Source organism: Theropithecus gelada, chromosome 7a (genome assembly GCF_003255815.1).
Source record: "Theropithecus gelada isolate Dixy chromosome 7a, Tgel_1.0, whole genome shotgun sequence".
NCBI lineage: Eukaryota > Metazoa > Chordata > Mammalia > Primates > Cercopithecidae > Theropithecus > Theropithecus gelada.
Window position 1 is genome coordinate 19,233,180 of NC_037674.1, and position 16,894 is coordinate 19,250,073.

Below are 16,894 nucleotides of genomic sequence, written 5' to 3' on the forward strand. Positions count from 1 at the left end.
GAGTCAGTTCTCAGCTTCTCTGGTTAATGGCTGTGTGACTTCGGGCAAGTTAACTCCTCTAAGTTTCTGTGTTTTTTTTTTTTGGGACGGAGTCTTGCCCTGTTGCCCAGGCTGGAGTGCAATAGTGCAATCTCGGCTCACTGCAACCTCCACCTCCTGGGTTCACACGATTCTCCTGCCTCAGCCTCCCGAGTAGCTGGGATTACAGGCACCTGCCACCATGCCCAGCTAATTTTTGTATTTTTAATAGAGATGGGATTTCACCATGTTGGAGAGGCTGGTCTTGAACTCCTGACCTCGTGATCCGCCTGCCTCGGCTTCCCAAAGTGCTGGGATTACAGGCTCTAAGTTTCAATCCACTGTCTTTAAAATGTAATACCTCATTCACTAGGTGCTTGAGAGGATTAAATGAGATAATACATGTTATTGATTTATAGGGTACCTGGCATTCATTTATTGAACAATTATTTTGAGTGTCTATGATATGCCACCGTTACTGTTAATGTTGAAAGTGAAGTTGTGGGAAAACAGACAAATACCCTTGCCCTCCTTGTGTTTACATTCTAGGTAAATGTAAACCAACAAATTTACGAGACTAACAAATAACTTTTTATTTTTTATAACAGCCTTTGTTACCTCCTGGGCCTTTAGAAATGACTTCTGAAAATCAAGAAGACAATGAACGATTTAAAGGATTTCTGCACACATGGGCAGGAATGAACAAGGTAGTGGGAAGGCTAATAGCCTTTAGAATCATCTGTTAAGGAAATATATACTACATATATATGTGCGTGTGTGTTAATGTAGTTCTTTGATCTCTCCCAATGTTTCAGCCAAGTAGTAAGAACACTGAGAAAGGATTATCTAGCATTAAAAGGTAAGTTGCAATTCCTTGTGTTTCTTTTATATTTTTTGAGATGTTTGAGTTATAAAGACTATACACCATTTTAGGGAATTTTGAAAGTAAGATAAAACGTTTCCACCCTAACAACCGTTGTTTTTGTGTATTTCCTCTCAAGTGTTGCCGTATACAATACTACTAGGATATAAGCTTCATGAGGGCAAGAATTTTATTTCAATAACCAGAACAGTGCCTGGCACATAATATATGTTCAGTGTTGAATAAATGTTCAGTGTTGAATAAATGAGTGAATCCACATACATTTTTACTGTATGTTGTAATGTATATACAATTTTGCATTATACTTTTTTCTTTTTTTTTTTTTGAGACAAGGTCTCCCTCTGTTGCTTAGGCTGCAGTACAGTGGCGCAATCTTGGCTCACTGCAACCTCTGCTTCCTGAGCTCAAATGATCCTCCCACCTCAGCTTCCCAAGTAGCTTGGACTACAGGCATGCACCATCATACCTCACTAATTTTTGTATTTGTAGAGATGAGATTTTGCTGTGTTGCCCAGGTTGGTCTTGAACACCTGAGCTCAAGTGAGCCATCTGCCTTGGTCTCCCAAAGCGCTGGGATTACAGGTGTGAGCCACTGTGCCTGGCCTGCATTATGCTTTTTTCATTTGTAGTTACATGTTATTAGAGTCTTTAAAATTATTGAATAATTATAAAATATTCCATTGAGTAGAAGGAATTCACTTCTCCTCCTACCTGCTTGGTATTTGCGGTTGTTTTCCATTTAGTTTTGTGTGTTTGTTGAAGTATATGGATATGATAGTGGATTATTTCTTTAGGTTAGATTTCCAGAAGTGAGATTAATGCATCAAATATTGTGAACATTTTTATTGCTTTTAGTACACATTGCCGAATTGTTTCTCAAAAGTCTTTTTTTCTTCTGAAAATTTTATACGAACTTACTCTTCCACTAGCTATATGTGTGATTATGTGTATTTAACTGCAGCCTACCAGTCTTTGGTGGTGGTAAAATTATCAAGGGTAATTTAAAAAGTGAAAGAGTATTGCTTAATTTGATTTCCTTGGTTACCAGGAGATTGAATAGTTTCCCATATTTGTTTACTGATTGTAATTTTTCTTTTTGAATAATCTTTTACTTATTTTGACTATTGAGATTGGTTTTACTTACAAAATTTAACTTTCTAATTTTCTTAGCTACAGAGCCAATTTAAATGGCATGGTCATTAGTGAAGATACTGTTTACAAAGTTACCACAGGCCCAATATTCTCTATGGCTCTCCACCCATCAGAGACTAGAACTTTGGTAGCAGTTGGGGCCAAATTTGGGCAAGTTGGACTTTGTGATTTGGTAAGTTGTTATTCTTGAATATATTATAGTTTGTCTAAAGCAAATAGTCTGGAAGAGAATAGGCTAGAGCCATGTGTTTATAAATGTTGCGTGAGACTTATAATTTTGGGCTTTATGATGCTTTATGATTCCAAATTTTAGAAATCTGGAGGAATTTAAATTTGCTTTATAGAACTTTAATATTTTTAGCTTGAATATCATTAACCATCTGGGCATAAATTAACTGCCAGAAAACTTTGTTACACTTTAAACATGTATGTGAGGCCGGGCGCGGTGGCTCAAGCCTGTAATCCCAGCACTTTGGGAGGCCGAGACGGGCGGATCACGAGGTCAGGAGATCGAGACCATCCTGGCTAACATGGTGAAACCCTGTCTCTACTAAAAAATACAAAAAACTAGCCGGGCGAGGTGGCGGGTGCCTATAATCCCAGCTACTCGGGAGGCTGAGGCAGGAGAATGGCATAAACCCGGGAGGCGGAGCTTGCAGTGAGCTGAGATCCGGCCACTGCACCCCAGCCTGGGCGACAGAGCGAGACTCCGTCTCAAAAAAAAAAAAAAAAAAAAAAAAAAATAAACATGTATGTGAAAAGATCACACAAAGTGGCCGGGTGTGGTGGCTCATGCTTGTAATCCCAGCACTTTGGGAGGCTGAGGCAGGTGGATCACCTGAGGTCAGGAGTTTGAGACCAGCTTGGCCAACATGTTGAAACCCTGTCTCTACTTAAAAAAAGCAAAAATTAGCTGGGTGTGGTGGTAGGCGCCTGTGATCCTAGCTACTTGGGAGGCTGAGGCAGGAGAATTGTCTGAACCCAGGAAATAGAGGTTGGAGTGAGTCGACATGGTGCCATCCAGCCTGGGCGACAGAGCGAGACTCCGTCTCAAAAAAAAAAAAAAAAAAGTTTAGTGTGTTTTTTTTTTTTTTGAGGTGGAGTCTCCCTCTGTCGCCCAGGCTGTAGTGCAATGACGCGATCTTGGCGCACTGCAAGCTTCATCTCCTGGTTCACGCCATTCTCCTGCCTCAGCCTCATGAGTAGGTGGGATTACAGGCGCCCGCCACTGCACCCAGCTTATTTTTTGTGTTTTTAGTAGAGACGGAGTTTCACCATGGTCTCAATCTCCTGACCTCGTGATTCGCCTGCCTTGGCCTCCCAAAGTGCTGGGATTACAGACGTGAGCCACCACACCCGGCCCAAAGTTTAGTTTTCTAGTTGTGTTTAAAATATGGTCTGCTATGGTCTGAATGTTTTTGTCACCCCCAGAAATTCATATGTTGAAATACTAATTTCTATGGTATTAGGAGGGTAGGACCTTTGGGAGGTGATTAGGTCGTGAATAAGGTTAGTGAATAAGATTCTTATAAAAGAAACCTAAGAGAGACCACTGTCCCTTCTACCATGTGAGGACTCAGCTAGAAGGCACCAACTATGAACCAGAAAGTAGGCCTTTAACAGACACTCAATAAACTGGAACCTTGATCTTGGTATTCCTAGTCACCAGGACTGTGAGAAATAAAATGCTGCTGTTTATAAGCCACTCAGTTTATGGTATGTTGTTTTAGCAGCCCAAATGGACTAAGAAACAGTTTCTAAGCTGTATCAAAATATCTTCCCAGGGACCTGCTTTGGAACGATTCTAGTCATCTTTGATGAGTCAGAAATAGATACTGAATTCCATTCATTGTGCATATAATTCTGCATGAAATGCTGTCTGTTGTTACAAAATTGAGAAAAGTCAAGTTAATATTCTCTGAATTTATTTTCGTATTGGGGAAGAAGACCAAAGACATGAAAAATGCCGTAAGGACAATTAATGAAGATGAAGAAACAGTGGTGACTTGAAGTTGGTTGGGGTTTATAAACAAAATTTGCAAGTCTGGAGACAGATAGAAACCAAGTTCTTTCTTATTTTGGGATCATAACTTCTCCCTTATTTTGATAAGATGTGAGTTGGGGGTAGGAGGTAATAGGATTTAGCAAAGAAAACTGAAGCAAAAAAGTGGGAAGAAGATCAGAATAGTATGTTTTAGAAGCCAAGAGATAAGTTTTAAGGATGGGAGGTTGGCAGAGCCTTTTGCGGAGAAGTTAAAAGAATGGAGAAAAGGCCATGGATTTTGAAAATAGGGTACCATTCGTGAGTTGAGAGAATAGCTTTGACAATGAGGTAAGTAAGGAACAAAGGCTTTAGGAGATTAAGAAAGTATGGGGCTAATGAAAGAACTGGAAGAAATGGGGATAGAGACTACTGTTCTCTCCCCCGCCCCCCACCACTGAGACACAGTCCCGCTCTGTTGCCCAGGCTGGAGGGCAATGGCATGATCATAGCTCACTGCAGCCTCAACTTCCCAGGCTCAAGTGATTCTCCACCTCAGCTTCCTGAGTAGCTGGGACTACGGTCGTGTGGCACCACACCTGGCTAATTTTTTTATTTTTTGTAGAGATGGGGGTCTCACTCTGTTGTGTAGGCTCATCTCAAATTCCTGAGCTCAAGCGCTCCACCTGCTTCAGCCTCCCAAAGTGCTGGGATTACAGGTGTGAGCCACCACACTCATCTGAGACTACCTTTTGAATAATTTTGAAAAGGAAATATTGAAAATTAGCATGATTAAGTGAAGATATTTTTGGATGGTTGATCTGTATATAATTTAAGACATACATAAAAATTCTTTTTTCATATCTTTCCTGGTGACTCCAAAAATCTGTATTATGGCCGGGCATGGTGGCTCACACCTGTAATCCCAGCACTTTGGGAGGCCGAAGTTTGCCGGATCACCTGAGGTCTGGAGTTCGAGACCAGCCTGACCAACATGATGAAATCCCATCTCTACTAAAGATACAAAATTAGTCGGGCGTGGTGGCACATACCTGTAATCCCAGCTACTTGGGAGGCTGAGGCAGGAGAATTGCTTGAACATGGGAGATGGAGGTTGCAGTGAGCCGAGATGGCGCCATTGCACTCCAGCCTGGACAACAAGAGCAAAACTCCATTTCAAAAAAAAAAAAAATCTGTTACTAGATCTCCATAGTCCAGTATCTCCATCAACCTAATTTTCCAGGACATTTGGCAATCTCATTAACAGATTTAGCAAGTCTAAAAGCAATATTACCTTGCCTATCCTGTGCTCACAATTTCCCCAGTTTTTTAAAAAAGTAACTTTATTGAGGTAATAATTTACCTATCATAAAATCCTACTTAAAAATGTAAAATTCAATGCTTTTCCTTTTTTTGAGGTGGGAGTCTCACTCTGTCACCCAGGCTGGAATGCTGTGGTGCGATCCCGGCTCACTGCAGTCTCTACCTCCTGGGTTCAGGTGATTCTTGTGCCTCAGCCTCCTGAGTAGCTGGGATTACAGGTGCTCGCCACCACACCTGGCTAATTTTTTTCTTTTTGTTTTGTTTGTTTGTGACGAGTCTCGCTCTGTCGCCCAGGCTGGAGTGCAGTAACGTGATCTCTGCTCACTGCAACCTGCGCCTCCTGGGTTCAAGCAGTTCTCTGCCTCAGCCTCCCAAGTGGCTGGGATTACAGGTGCCCATTACCACACTCGGCTGATTTTTTTTTTTTTTTTTAGTAGAGATAGGGTTTCACCATCTTGACCAGGCTGGTCATGAACTCCAGACCTTGGCCTCCCAAAGTGCTGGGTTTACAGGCATGAGCCACTGTGCCCAGCCTAATTTTTGTATTTTTTGTAGCGATGTTGGCCAGGCTGATCTCGAACTCCTGACCTCAGGTGATCCACCTGCCTCTGCCTTCCAGAGCTGGAATTACAGACGTGAGCCACTGTGCCTGGCCTAAGTGGTTTTTAATAAGTTTACTCGGTTGTTTAACTATCATAGTCTGGTTTTAGAACATTTTCATCATCCCTACAAGATCCCTCATGCTGGCTGAATGCAGTGGCTCATACCTGTAATTCCAGCGCTTTGGGAAGTTGCGGCAGGAGGATCGCTTAAGCCCACTAATTTGAGACCTGCCTAGGTGACATAGTGAGTTGCCTGTCTCTACAAAAAAAAAAAAAAAAAAAATAGCTGGGTGTGGTGGTGTGTGCCAGTAGTCCCAGCTACTCAGGAAGCTGAACTGGGAAGATCACCTGAGCCCAAGGAGGTTGAGGCTGCAGTGAGCCATGATTGTGCCACTGCACTCCAGGCTGAATTGACAGAGTGAGACCCTATCTCAAAAAAAAAAAAAAAAAAATTACTGCAATAAAAAAGCAGAACCTAATGTAGTATACTTCAAAAACTAGCTACCAAGGAGAGAAACGAATCCTGTAGCAGAGCTAGGAGACAGCATAATTTAGCTTCTGCCCTGACCCATGTGCAGAATCCATACTGGTAAATTGACCAAATCCTGAAAATTTTCTCCTATATTATCAAAAGTGGAGAGAAGCACATTGGGTATTCCGATTTTCCCTCTTTAGAATGAGAAATAGGGAAATGGTTGCTGGAGGAAAAATAGAGGAAGTAGGGAAAGTGAATAGTAGAACTGATTGTCTTCAAAGGAAGTTTTCTTGACCCATGGGAGTGGTAACACCTTCTACCCCATACAAGTAGGTGGTATGAATCCTAGTATAAAATAATGAACAAGGCCAGGCGCGCAGTGGCTCACGCCTGTAATCCGAGCACTTTGGTAGGCCGAGGCAGGCGAATCACCTGAGGTCAGGAGTTGGAGATCAGCCTGGCTAACTAACATGGCGAAGCTCTGTCTCTACTAAAAATACAAAATTGGCTGCGTATGGTGGCGGGTGCCTGTAATCCTAGCTACTCGGAAGGCTAAGGCATGAGAATTGCTTGAACCCAAGAGGCAGAGGTTGCAGTGAGCCGGCATTGCGCCACTTCACTCCAGCCTGGGCGACAGAGTTGAGACTGTCTCAAAAAAAAAAAAAATCTGCGTTTCAGATTACCTGCTGTCTCAACATGGTGAAACCCCATCTCCACTAAAAATACAAAAATTAGCTAAGTGTGGTGGTGGGTGCCTGTAATTCCAGCGACTCAGGAGGCTGAGACAGGAGAATCGCTTGAACCTGGGAGGTAGAGATTGCAGTGAGCTGAGATTGTGCCACTGCACTCCAGCCTGGGTGACAGAGTGAGACTCCATCTCAAAAAAAAAAAAAAAGAAAAAAAAGAGAAGACTGTTGGAGGAAGGGTGAGAATAATATTCTCAAATCAATATAAATTGTCTAAAATTAACAGTTTAAAAAATAAAAAGCATAATGACTACAATTGCTGTTTTATACTTTTGCCATTGTAGGAGATAATGTCTCTGTAAATACTTGAAGTTCAAAAATTCCTTTAGCTTCCTTTTCTTATATTATTTTGACATATTTATATGTACCTATACAGATAGAATGATAGAGAAGAAATTTTAAAAAAGGACCATGCTATATATGCCATTTTGAATCACATTAAATTGAACTATAAAGATGTCTGTAATCTCAGTATTTTAATGATAATTTTGGTTAATTTTAGATTTGGAATTTTTTTTTTTTTTTTTTTTTGAGACGGAATCTTGCTCTGTCGCCCAGACTGGAGTTCAGTGGCACGATCTCGACTCACTGCAAACTCTGCCTCCCCGGTTCAAACAATTTTCTGCCTCAGCCTACCGAGTAGCTGGGATTACAGGCATCTGCCACCATGCCCGGCTAATTTTTGTATTTTTAGTAGAGACAGTGTTTCACCATCTTGCCCAGGCTGGTCTTGAATTCCTGACCTCGTGATCCACCCGCCTTGGCCTCCCAAAGTGCTGGGATTATAGGTGTGAGCCACCGTGCCTGGCCGGGAGTGATTTTTTAAAACTTTCATCTTTGTACATTTCTGCATTGTTTGAGTTCTTTATAACAAGAGAAAGTTTTATTTTTCTAGAAAACAAATGCTATAAACAAATATGTCTGTCAGTAGTTTCTAACTTGTAACAGGAAGAATATGTGTGATTATAATAATTTTTTCTCATTTTTTTCCTGTTAAAAATACTTTTCCATTTTAAAATTTAAAATAATAAAACAAAAATGCTTGACGATTTCAGAGTAGACTAAGCCAGATTTAGAGGTGATGCTTTGTGTGTTTCATAATGTGCCATATGGCATAGAAACATAACTTACCTTGATCTGAAAAGTGACTTCTCAGGAGTTGGCAATGCAGTTGTGGAAAGGATAGTCCTTAGGAGTAGGTATATTAATATGGAAATTCAAATACATGCATTTTTATGGTGTATTTAGAGAACAAAGTATGTTTAAAACTATCATCTTTGTCCCAGGACCAAATACCTTATGAAAATTATGCTGAGAATGAGTAAGTTAATATTATACAGAAGCCTGCTGCAGAAGCAAAGTGGTAAGGTACTGATACTGTTTTAGTTAGCGATTATACCATGTGTGAAATAGAGTAGATTTCTCATTTCCTGAGGATTTTATAAACTGACAGTAATATATAAACTAGTTTGTTAGTTACAGAAAGCTGGTCACTGTTAAAATTAATGTGACTTGGTATTGTTGGATTGAAAACTACAAAAAGTTAATGACAAGATTAAGTTTCTCATTCTGACTTTCTGATGGGGAGAGTGGTTACAATTATAGACTAAGAAAAGACTGAATATAATCCAGTGTAAATTCTTTAATGACATAATAGCATAACAAAAATCACTACTTTTCACTAGCTTTTTTTCTCTCCCCTTACCTCCAACTCTCTTCCAGACCCAGCAACCTAAAGAAGATGGAGTTTATGTTTTTCATCCCCATAGTCAACCAGTTAGCTGTCTTTACTTCTCACCCGCCAATCCGGCCCACATACTGTCACTGAGCTATGATGGCACGTTACGCTGTGGGGATTTTTCCAGGGCTATTTTTGAAGAGGTAAATGTTAATGTGTTTACATGCTGACTTCAGATGATATTCTAGATTCTCTATGAAATGCCACATGAATAATTATTATACCAATTGGGAGAAGTGATATAGCAGAAGGACTTTGAGAACTACACTGCCTAAGTGCAAATCCCAGATCATCTATTACTAGTTATGTGACCTTGACAAGTTGCTTAACCTCATTGTGCCTTACTTTCCTTAGTTGTGAAATGGGATTTAACAGTACTGATCTTATTGTTGTCATGAGAATTTGATGAGTTTATGCAGATAAAGTACTTAGAACAGAGCCTGGCACGTAGTATGTGTTTGCACTTGTTAAATTTCTTTTTTTTTTTTCCCCAAAGCTTTTAAATAAAATAACTTACTCTTCCATTTTTAGGCATAAGACTTGTATTTAGCTGGGTGTGGTAGCTTATGCTTGTAATCTCAGCACTTTGGGAAGCCAAGGTGGGAGGCTCACTTCAGGCCAGGAGTTCCAGACTAGCCTGGGCAACATGGCGAGACCTTGTCTCTACAAAAAATAAAAAATACTAGCTGGGCGTGGTGGTGTGTGCCTGTAGTCTGAGCTACTCACAAGGCTGAGGTGGGAGGATCACTTGAGCCCAGGAGTTAAGATCAGCCTGGGCAACATAGTAAGACCTTGCCTCTAAAAAAAATTAGCTTGGTGTGGTGGCACGTGCCTGTAGTCATAGCTACTCAGGAGGCTGAGGTGTGAGGATTGCTTGCGCCCAGGAGATTGAGGCTGTAGTAAAGCCATGATTACATACGTAACTGGACTTCAGCCCAGGCAACAGAGTGAGACCCTCTCTCAAAATAAGACATCTTCTACTTAATGCTTAAAACAAACATGTCATTTGAGATGAACTTTCAGATTTGCTTAACTGTATCAGATTGTCTCAATAAGAGAAGTCTTATAAGTTGAACTTTATTTTTTATTTTATTATTTTTTTGAGACAGAGTTTCACTCTCATCACCTAGGCTGGAATGCAGTGGCGCGAGCTTGGCTCACTGCAACTTCTGCCTCCCAGGTTCGAGCGATTCTCCTGCCCCAGCCTTCCTAGTAGCTGGGATTACAGGCACCCACCACCATGCCCGGGAAATTTTTGTTGTTGTTGTAGAGATGGAGTCTCACTTTGTCGCCCAGGCTGGAGTGCAGTTGTGTGATCTCGGCTCACTGTAACCTCCGCCTCCCAGGTTCAAGCGATTCTCCTGCCTCAGCCTCCTGAGTAGCTGGGACTACAGGCGCATGCCACCACGCCAAGCTAATTTTTGTATTTTTAGTAGAGATGGGGTTTCTTTTTCTTTTTTTTTTCTTTTTTTTTTTTTTTGAGACAGAGCCTGTATCTGTCGCCTAGGCTGGAGTGCAGTGGTGCGATCTCGACTCACTGCAACCTCCACCTCCTGGGTTCACTCCATTCTCCTGCTGAGTAGCTGGAACTACAGGCGCTCGCCACAACGCCCGGCTAATTTTTTGTGTTTTTGGTAGAGACAGGGTTTCACCGGGTTAGCCAGGATGGTCTCCATCTCCTGATCTCGTGATCCGCCCGCCTCGGCCTCCCAAATTGCTGGCATTACAGGTGTGAGCCACTGCGCCCGGCCGAGATGGGGTTTCATAATATTGGCCAGGCTGGTCTGGAACTCCTGACCTTGTGATCCACCTGCCTCAGCCTCCCAAAGTGCTGGGATTACAGCGTGAGCCACTGCGTCTGGCCAGATTTTCCTATTCTGAACATTTCACATAAATGAAATCATACAATTTGTGGTCGTTTGTGACTGATTTCTTTAACAAAATGTATTCAAAGTTCATCCATGTTGTAGCCATGTATCAGTACTTCATTCCTTTTTATGGCTGCATAATATGCCATTGTATGGGTATTCCACATTTTATTCATCTGTTCATCAGTTGATGAACATTTGTATTTCTTCTTTTTTTTTTGAGACGGAGTCTTGCTCTGTCGCCTAGGCTGGAGTGCAGTGGCGTGATCTCTGCTCACTGCAAGTTCTGCCGCCTCCTGGGTTCATGCCATTCTCCTGCCTCAGCTTCCCGAGAAGCTGGGACTACAGGCGCCCGCCACCACGCCCGGCTAATTTTTTTTTGTATTTTTAGTAGAGACAGGGTTTCACCGTGTTAGCTAGGATGGTCTCGATCTCCTGACCTTGTGATCCGCCCACCTCGGTCTCCCAAAATGCTGGGATTACAGGCATGAGCCACCACACCCAGCCGAACATTTGTGTTTAAATTATTTATTTATATATTTATTTCTGAAGCAGAGTCTTGCTCTTGTTGCCCAGGTGGCAGTGCAGTGGTGCAGTCTTGGCTCACTGCAACCTCTGCCTCCTGGGTTCAAGCAATTCTCCTGCCTCAGCCTCCCGAGTAGCTGGGATTATAGGCACGTGCCACCGCGCCTGGCTAATTTTTGTATTTTTAGTAGAGATGGGGTTTCACCATGTTGGCCAGGCTGGTCTTGAACTCTTGACCTCAGGTGATCCAGCCACTTTGGCCTCCCAAAGTATTGGGATTACGGGTGTGAGCCACCATGCCTGATATTTATTTTTATTTTTTTGAGATGTGAGTCTTACTCTGTCACTCTAGCTGGAGTGAAGTGGCTTGATCTCGGCTCACCGCAGCCTTTGCCTCCTGGGCTCAAGTGATCCTCCCCGCTAAGCCTCCTGAGTAGCTGGAACTATAGGCATGTGTCACCATGCTTGGCTAATTTTTGTATTTTTAGTAGAGATGGTGTTTTGCCATGTTGCCCAGGCTGGTCTCAAACTCCTGAGCTCAAGTGATCTGCCCACCTTGACCTTCCAAAGTGCTGGAATTACAGGCGTGAGCTACCACGCACGGCTGTAACTTATATTTCAATAAGCCTGACTTTAAAACAATAGGTGGAGAACTCCTACAGCTTCATTAAAAAAGCTAACCCAATTAAAAAATGGGCAAAGGATCTGAATAGACATTTCTCTAAAGAAACAGAAATGGCACTGGGCGTAGTGGCTCATACCTGTAATCCCAGCACTTTGGGAGGCTGAGGCAGGTGGATCACCTGAGGTCAGGAGTTTGAGACCAGCCTGGCCAACATGGTGGAACCCCATCTCTACTAAAAATACAAAAATTAGCCAGGTATGGTGGCAGGCACCTGTAGTCCCAGCTACTTGGGAGGCTGAGGCAGGAGAATCGCTTGAACCCAGGAGGTGGGGTTTTCAGTGAGCTGAGATCGTGCCACTGCACATTAGCCTGGGCGACAGAGCAAGACTCTGTCTTAAAAAAAAAAAAAACAAAAACACCACAAATGGCAAATAAGCAAATGAAAAGATTCTAAGCATTAGGGAAATGCAAATCACAATGAGATACCACTTTACACTCACTAGGATAACTACACTTGCCAGTGATAACAAGTGTTGGCAATGATGTGGAAAAATTGAAACTCTTATCCATCGAGAATTGGTATGTAAAATGGTATAGTTGGTTGGGGAAAGTTTGACAGTTCCGTAAATGTTAAACAGAGTTATCATATGACCTAGCAATATCCCTCCTAGGTATACACCCAAGAGAAATGAAAGCAGAAGTCCACACAAAAACTTGTACAGGAATGTTCATACCAGCATTATTTGCAATAATACAAAGAATAGGTCAGGCACGGTAGTTCACACCTGTAATCTCAGCACTTTGGGAGGCTAAGGAGGGTGGATCACTTGAGCTCAGGAGTTCAAGACCAGCCTGGCCAACATAGTGAAACTGCACCTCTACTAAGAATACAAAAACTAGCCGGGCATGGTAGCGTGCACCTGTGGTCCCAGCTACTCGGAAGGCCTGAGGCATGAGAATCACTTGAATCTGGGAGGCAGAGGCTGCAGTAAGCTGAGATTGTGTCACTGCACTCCAGTCTGGGTGACAGAGGGAGACTCTCAAAAAAAAAAAAAAAAAAAGGTACATATGGTACAATTTACCATTTTAGGTGTACAATTCTGTGAGTTTTGGTGAATTGTGTATACCTGTGTAACTATCATAATCAAGCTATAGAGCCGGGCGTGGTGGCTCATGCCTGTAATCCCGGCGCTTTGGGAGGCTGAGGCAGTGGATCACTTGAGATGAGGAGTTCGAGACCGACAGGGCCAACATGGCGAAACCCTGTCTCTACTAAAAATACAAAAAATTAGACGGGCATGGTGGCTCACGCCTGTAATCCCAGCTACTCAGGAGGCTGGGCTAGGGAGAATCACTTGAACCCAGGAGGCGGAGGTTACAGTGAGCCAAGATTGCACCATTGCATTCCAGCCTGTGTGACAGAGTGAGACTCCATCTGAGAAAAAAAAAAAAGAAAATTTCCATTTCCCTCAAAACTACATCATAACCTTTTGTAGTCATTTTCCCACTGTCTGCAATCCCTGGTAACCACTGATGTGATTACTGTCCCTATAATTTTGCCTTTTCCTGAATGTCAAGCATTTGGAATTAAATGATATATAGCCTTTTGTTTCTGGCTTCTTTTACCTGGTGTAACACTTAAGATTCATTCATGCTATTGCACGTATTTGTAATTTGTTTCAGTTACCACTGACTGAACAGGTACCTTATACTAGGCACTATCTTGAGTGTGCTTTATATACATCATTAAGCCTTATAACAGCCTAGAAAATGAGTAATGTTATTGCGTTTAACAGGTGAAAAAACTGAGGCAAAGAGAGGTTTATGATGTTGCTCAAGGACATAGATGGCAGAACAAGAATTTACACCAGGATTTGTCTGACTCCAAAGCCCCTGCTCTTAATCATTTAAATATATTGAGTATGCCAAGTTTCATTTGTATATATTGGTCTTTTTGTGGGGTGTGAAGGTTGTGATGCCGTTAGTATATTAATTTATTCTTAGTTTATAATACTTGTTTTTAAGACTAAAAATCAGCAATTCATGATTCAACAGTAAGAATTGTGGTCATCCCCTCTTAGCTGACAGGAAGATTTATTTTTTATTCTTTATATGCATGAGTCCTAAACCCAAAGTGATTGCATTGTGGATTACATGTGATTAAAAACTTAATAACATGCTCATGATATAGCTGGGCGTGGTGGTGCGCACCTGTAATCTTAGCTACTTGGGAGGCTGAGGCAGGAGAATCACTTGAAGCTGGGAGGAGGAGATTGCAGTGAGCCGAGATTGTGCCATTGCACTCCAGACTGGGCAACAGAGTGAGACTTCGTCCCAAAAAAAAAAAAATGCTCATGATAAAATATTTACAGTAACTCAGATATAAAAGTAAATCTGTCTGTCCTTCATTTGCATTATCCACAAGTAACCATTGTTGCGTATCTTCAGTATGCTTCCACAAAGTATACCTGTGCTTACAAAGCATATAGTTACACATTTTTTTCTCCTCTTCTTTATACTAATGGCTTCATACTAATATACATAGCCTTTTGCAACTCTTTTCACTTAATAGTATATCTTGGACAGTTAATGCTATAAAACTACCTTATTCTTTTTAGCATTGTGTGGTATTTCAAAGTAGAGGTGGACCGTCATTTATTTAACCAGATCTCTCTTGGTGGATATTTATGTTGCTTCTTATTGCTATTATAAGCAATCTTGCAGCAGACATTGTTACGGATCTCTTAGTGAAATTACTGGGTCCAAAAGTATAAGCATTAATCATTTTGATAGATGTAGCCTGATTAACTGTCAAAAAATGTATATATTTACTCCTCTACTAAGAGTAGGTGAGCATTCAGCTGTGTATCTTGGACTTGGTTGGCAAAGTTACTTTGCATATTAAAATATAATTTCAATTGGGTAGAATTCAGATTCAGTTCTTTTCCTGTTAAGTTTCACAGGGTAGATCTGGAACTGAGGTTTATTGGGTTTGAGAGATTTGGGATGTAGCCCTGACATGGGTAGATGGGCCATTTAGTTGTAGACACAGCTGATCAGTGCCTTTGTTTCCTTTTTTTTTTTTTTAATTTTCAGTTGGATAGAAGGAATAAGTTGTCATGTTCAGTAGCAGAATAGGGTAACTATAGTTAACAACAATATATTGTATATTTTAAAATACCCAGAAGAGAGGACTTGAAATGTTCCCAGCACATAGAAATGATAAATATTCAAGGCAATGGACACCCCAGATACCCTGACTGTGTTTCCATTATGTCTTGTGCATCTGATGGGGATGATGAGAGGATAAATGAGGTTATTTGGGTAAAGTGTTTTATAACCCTTTTACCAAAGAATTTATGTTTTGGCTTTCTTTTTTTTTTTTTTTTTTTTTTTTTGAGACGGAGTCTCACTCTGTCGCCCAGGCTGGAGTGCAGTGGCGCGGATCTCCACTCACTACAAGCTCTGCCTCCCAAGTTTATGCCATTCTCCTGCCTCAGCCTCCCATGTAGCTGGGACTACAGGCGCCTGCCACCACGCCCGGCTAATTTTTGTATTTTTTGTAGAGACGGGGTTTCACCATGTTAGCTAGGATGGTCTGGATCTCCTGACCTCGTGATCCGCCCGTCTCGGCCTCCAAAAGTGCTGGGATTACAGGCTTGAGCCACCGCGCCTGGCTGTTTTGGCTTTCTTTACAAGAAGAGTGTGATACAAGCTGATTGTTACTTATATTCTTAGGTGTATAGAAATGAAAGAAGTAGCTTTTCCTCCTTCGACTTCTTGTCAGAAGATGCCTCCACTTTGATAGTAGGACACTGGGATGGAAATATGTCACTGGTGGATAGACGGACACCTGGAACTTCTTATGAGAAACTTACCAGTTCTTCTATGGGAAAAATAAGAACTGTTCATGTCCACCCAGTGCATAGACAGTATTTTATCACTGCCGGATTGAGGTATGGTCTTTATAAGACTTTATGACTTAGACCTTTTAATGTCAAAATTACATGGGTTAGTTTGGTTGTCAAAGATACTGTAATAAAATATTACAAAAGGTATTACTTTTGTAATACCCAAAGGCCAAGTAATTTTCCTTTCTACACTGATTGAGACTTGAGTGATTTTTTTTTTAAAATAAATACTTTTAGATTTAATAAATAGTGAAAATGCTGAAAGAAATTTTTTTTCTTGGTGTTTTGCCATGTATTTGCCATGTATTTGCTTCTGATCATGTATTTGCTTCTGATCTTATGAGAAGAAAGTTTAAATTTTAAGGGAAAAAAGTTATATGTGACCTATAACTTGTTGGCCTGTGTTAGCTTTTTTCTTGGAAGGATTGAAAAACCAACTAGAAACTTGACAGCCGGGCGTGGTGGCTCATGCCTGTAATCCCAGCACTTTGGGAGGCTGAGGCAGGCAGATCACTTGAGGTCAGGAGTTTGAGACCAGCCTGGCCAATATGGTGAGACCCTGTCTCTACTAAAAATACAAAAAATTGCCAGGTGTGGTGGCATGCACATGTAATCCCAGCTACTTGGGAGGCTGAGGCAGGAGAATCACTTGAACACAGGAGGCAGAAGTTGCAGTGAGCCAAGATTGCACCACTGCCCTCCAGCCTGGATGACAGAGTGAGACTCCATCTCAAAAAAGACAAAACAAAACAAAAAACTTGTCTTTCTATATGCACTGGATCCATGTATCTGCTATAGTTTTGGAACGTGTCTAGTATTGTACTTGTTATCTACACCAGTTTTGGGAAAACTAATAGAGTATTAGAGGGTGCTGTCTTTTTTTTTTTTTTTTTTTTTTTTTGAGATGGAGTCTTGCTCTTTTGCCCAGGCTGGAGTGAAGTGGCGCAATCTCACCTGACTGCAACTGCCGCCTCCCATGTTCAAGCGATTCTTCTGCCTCACCTTCCCGAGTAGAGTTCTGTCTTTTTTTTTTTTTTTTTTTTTTTT

At 41.5% G+C, this 16,894-nt stretch overlaps 1 protein-coding gene across 1 annotated transcript in view; it reads left to right on the forward strand.

Annotated features, from left to right (window-relative positions):
* Window positions 1-16,894, forward strand: part of WDR76 (WD repeat domain 76) — a 43,077-nt gene that overhangs the window by 15,452 nt on the left and 10,731 nt on the right. The window contains exons 6-10 of the mRNA XM_025390343.1: window positions 627-725; window positions 834-877; window positions 2,072-2,225; window positions 8,903-9,061; window positions 15,675-15,892. Of these exons, the coding sequence (XP_025246128.1) occupies window positions 627-725; window positions 834-877; window positions 2,072-2,225; window positions 8,903-9,061; window positions 15,675-15,892 (674 nt within the window). The remainder of the gene's footprint in view (window positions 1-626; window positions 726-833; window positions 878-2,071; window positions 2,226-8,902; window positions 9,062-15,674; window positions 15,893-16,894) is intronic.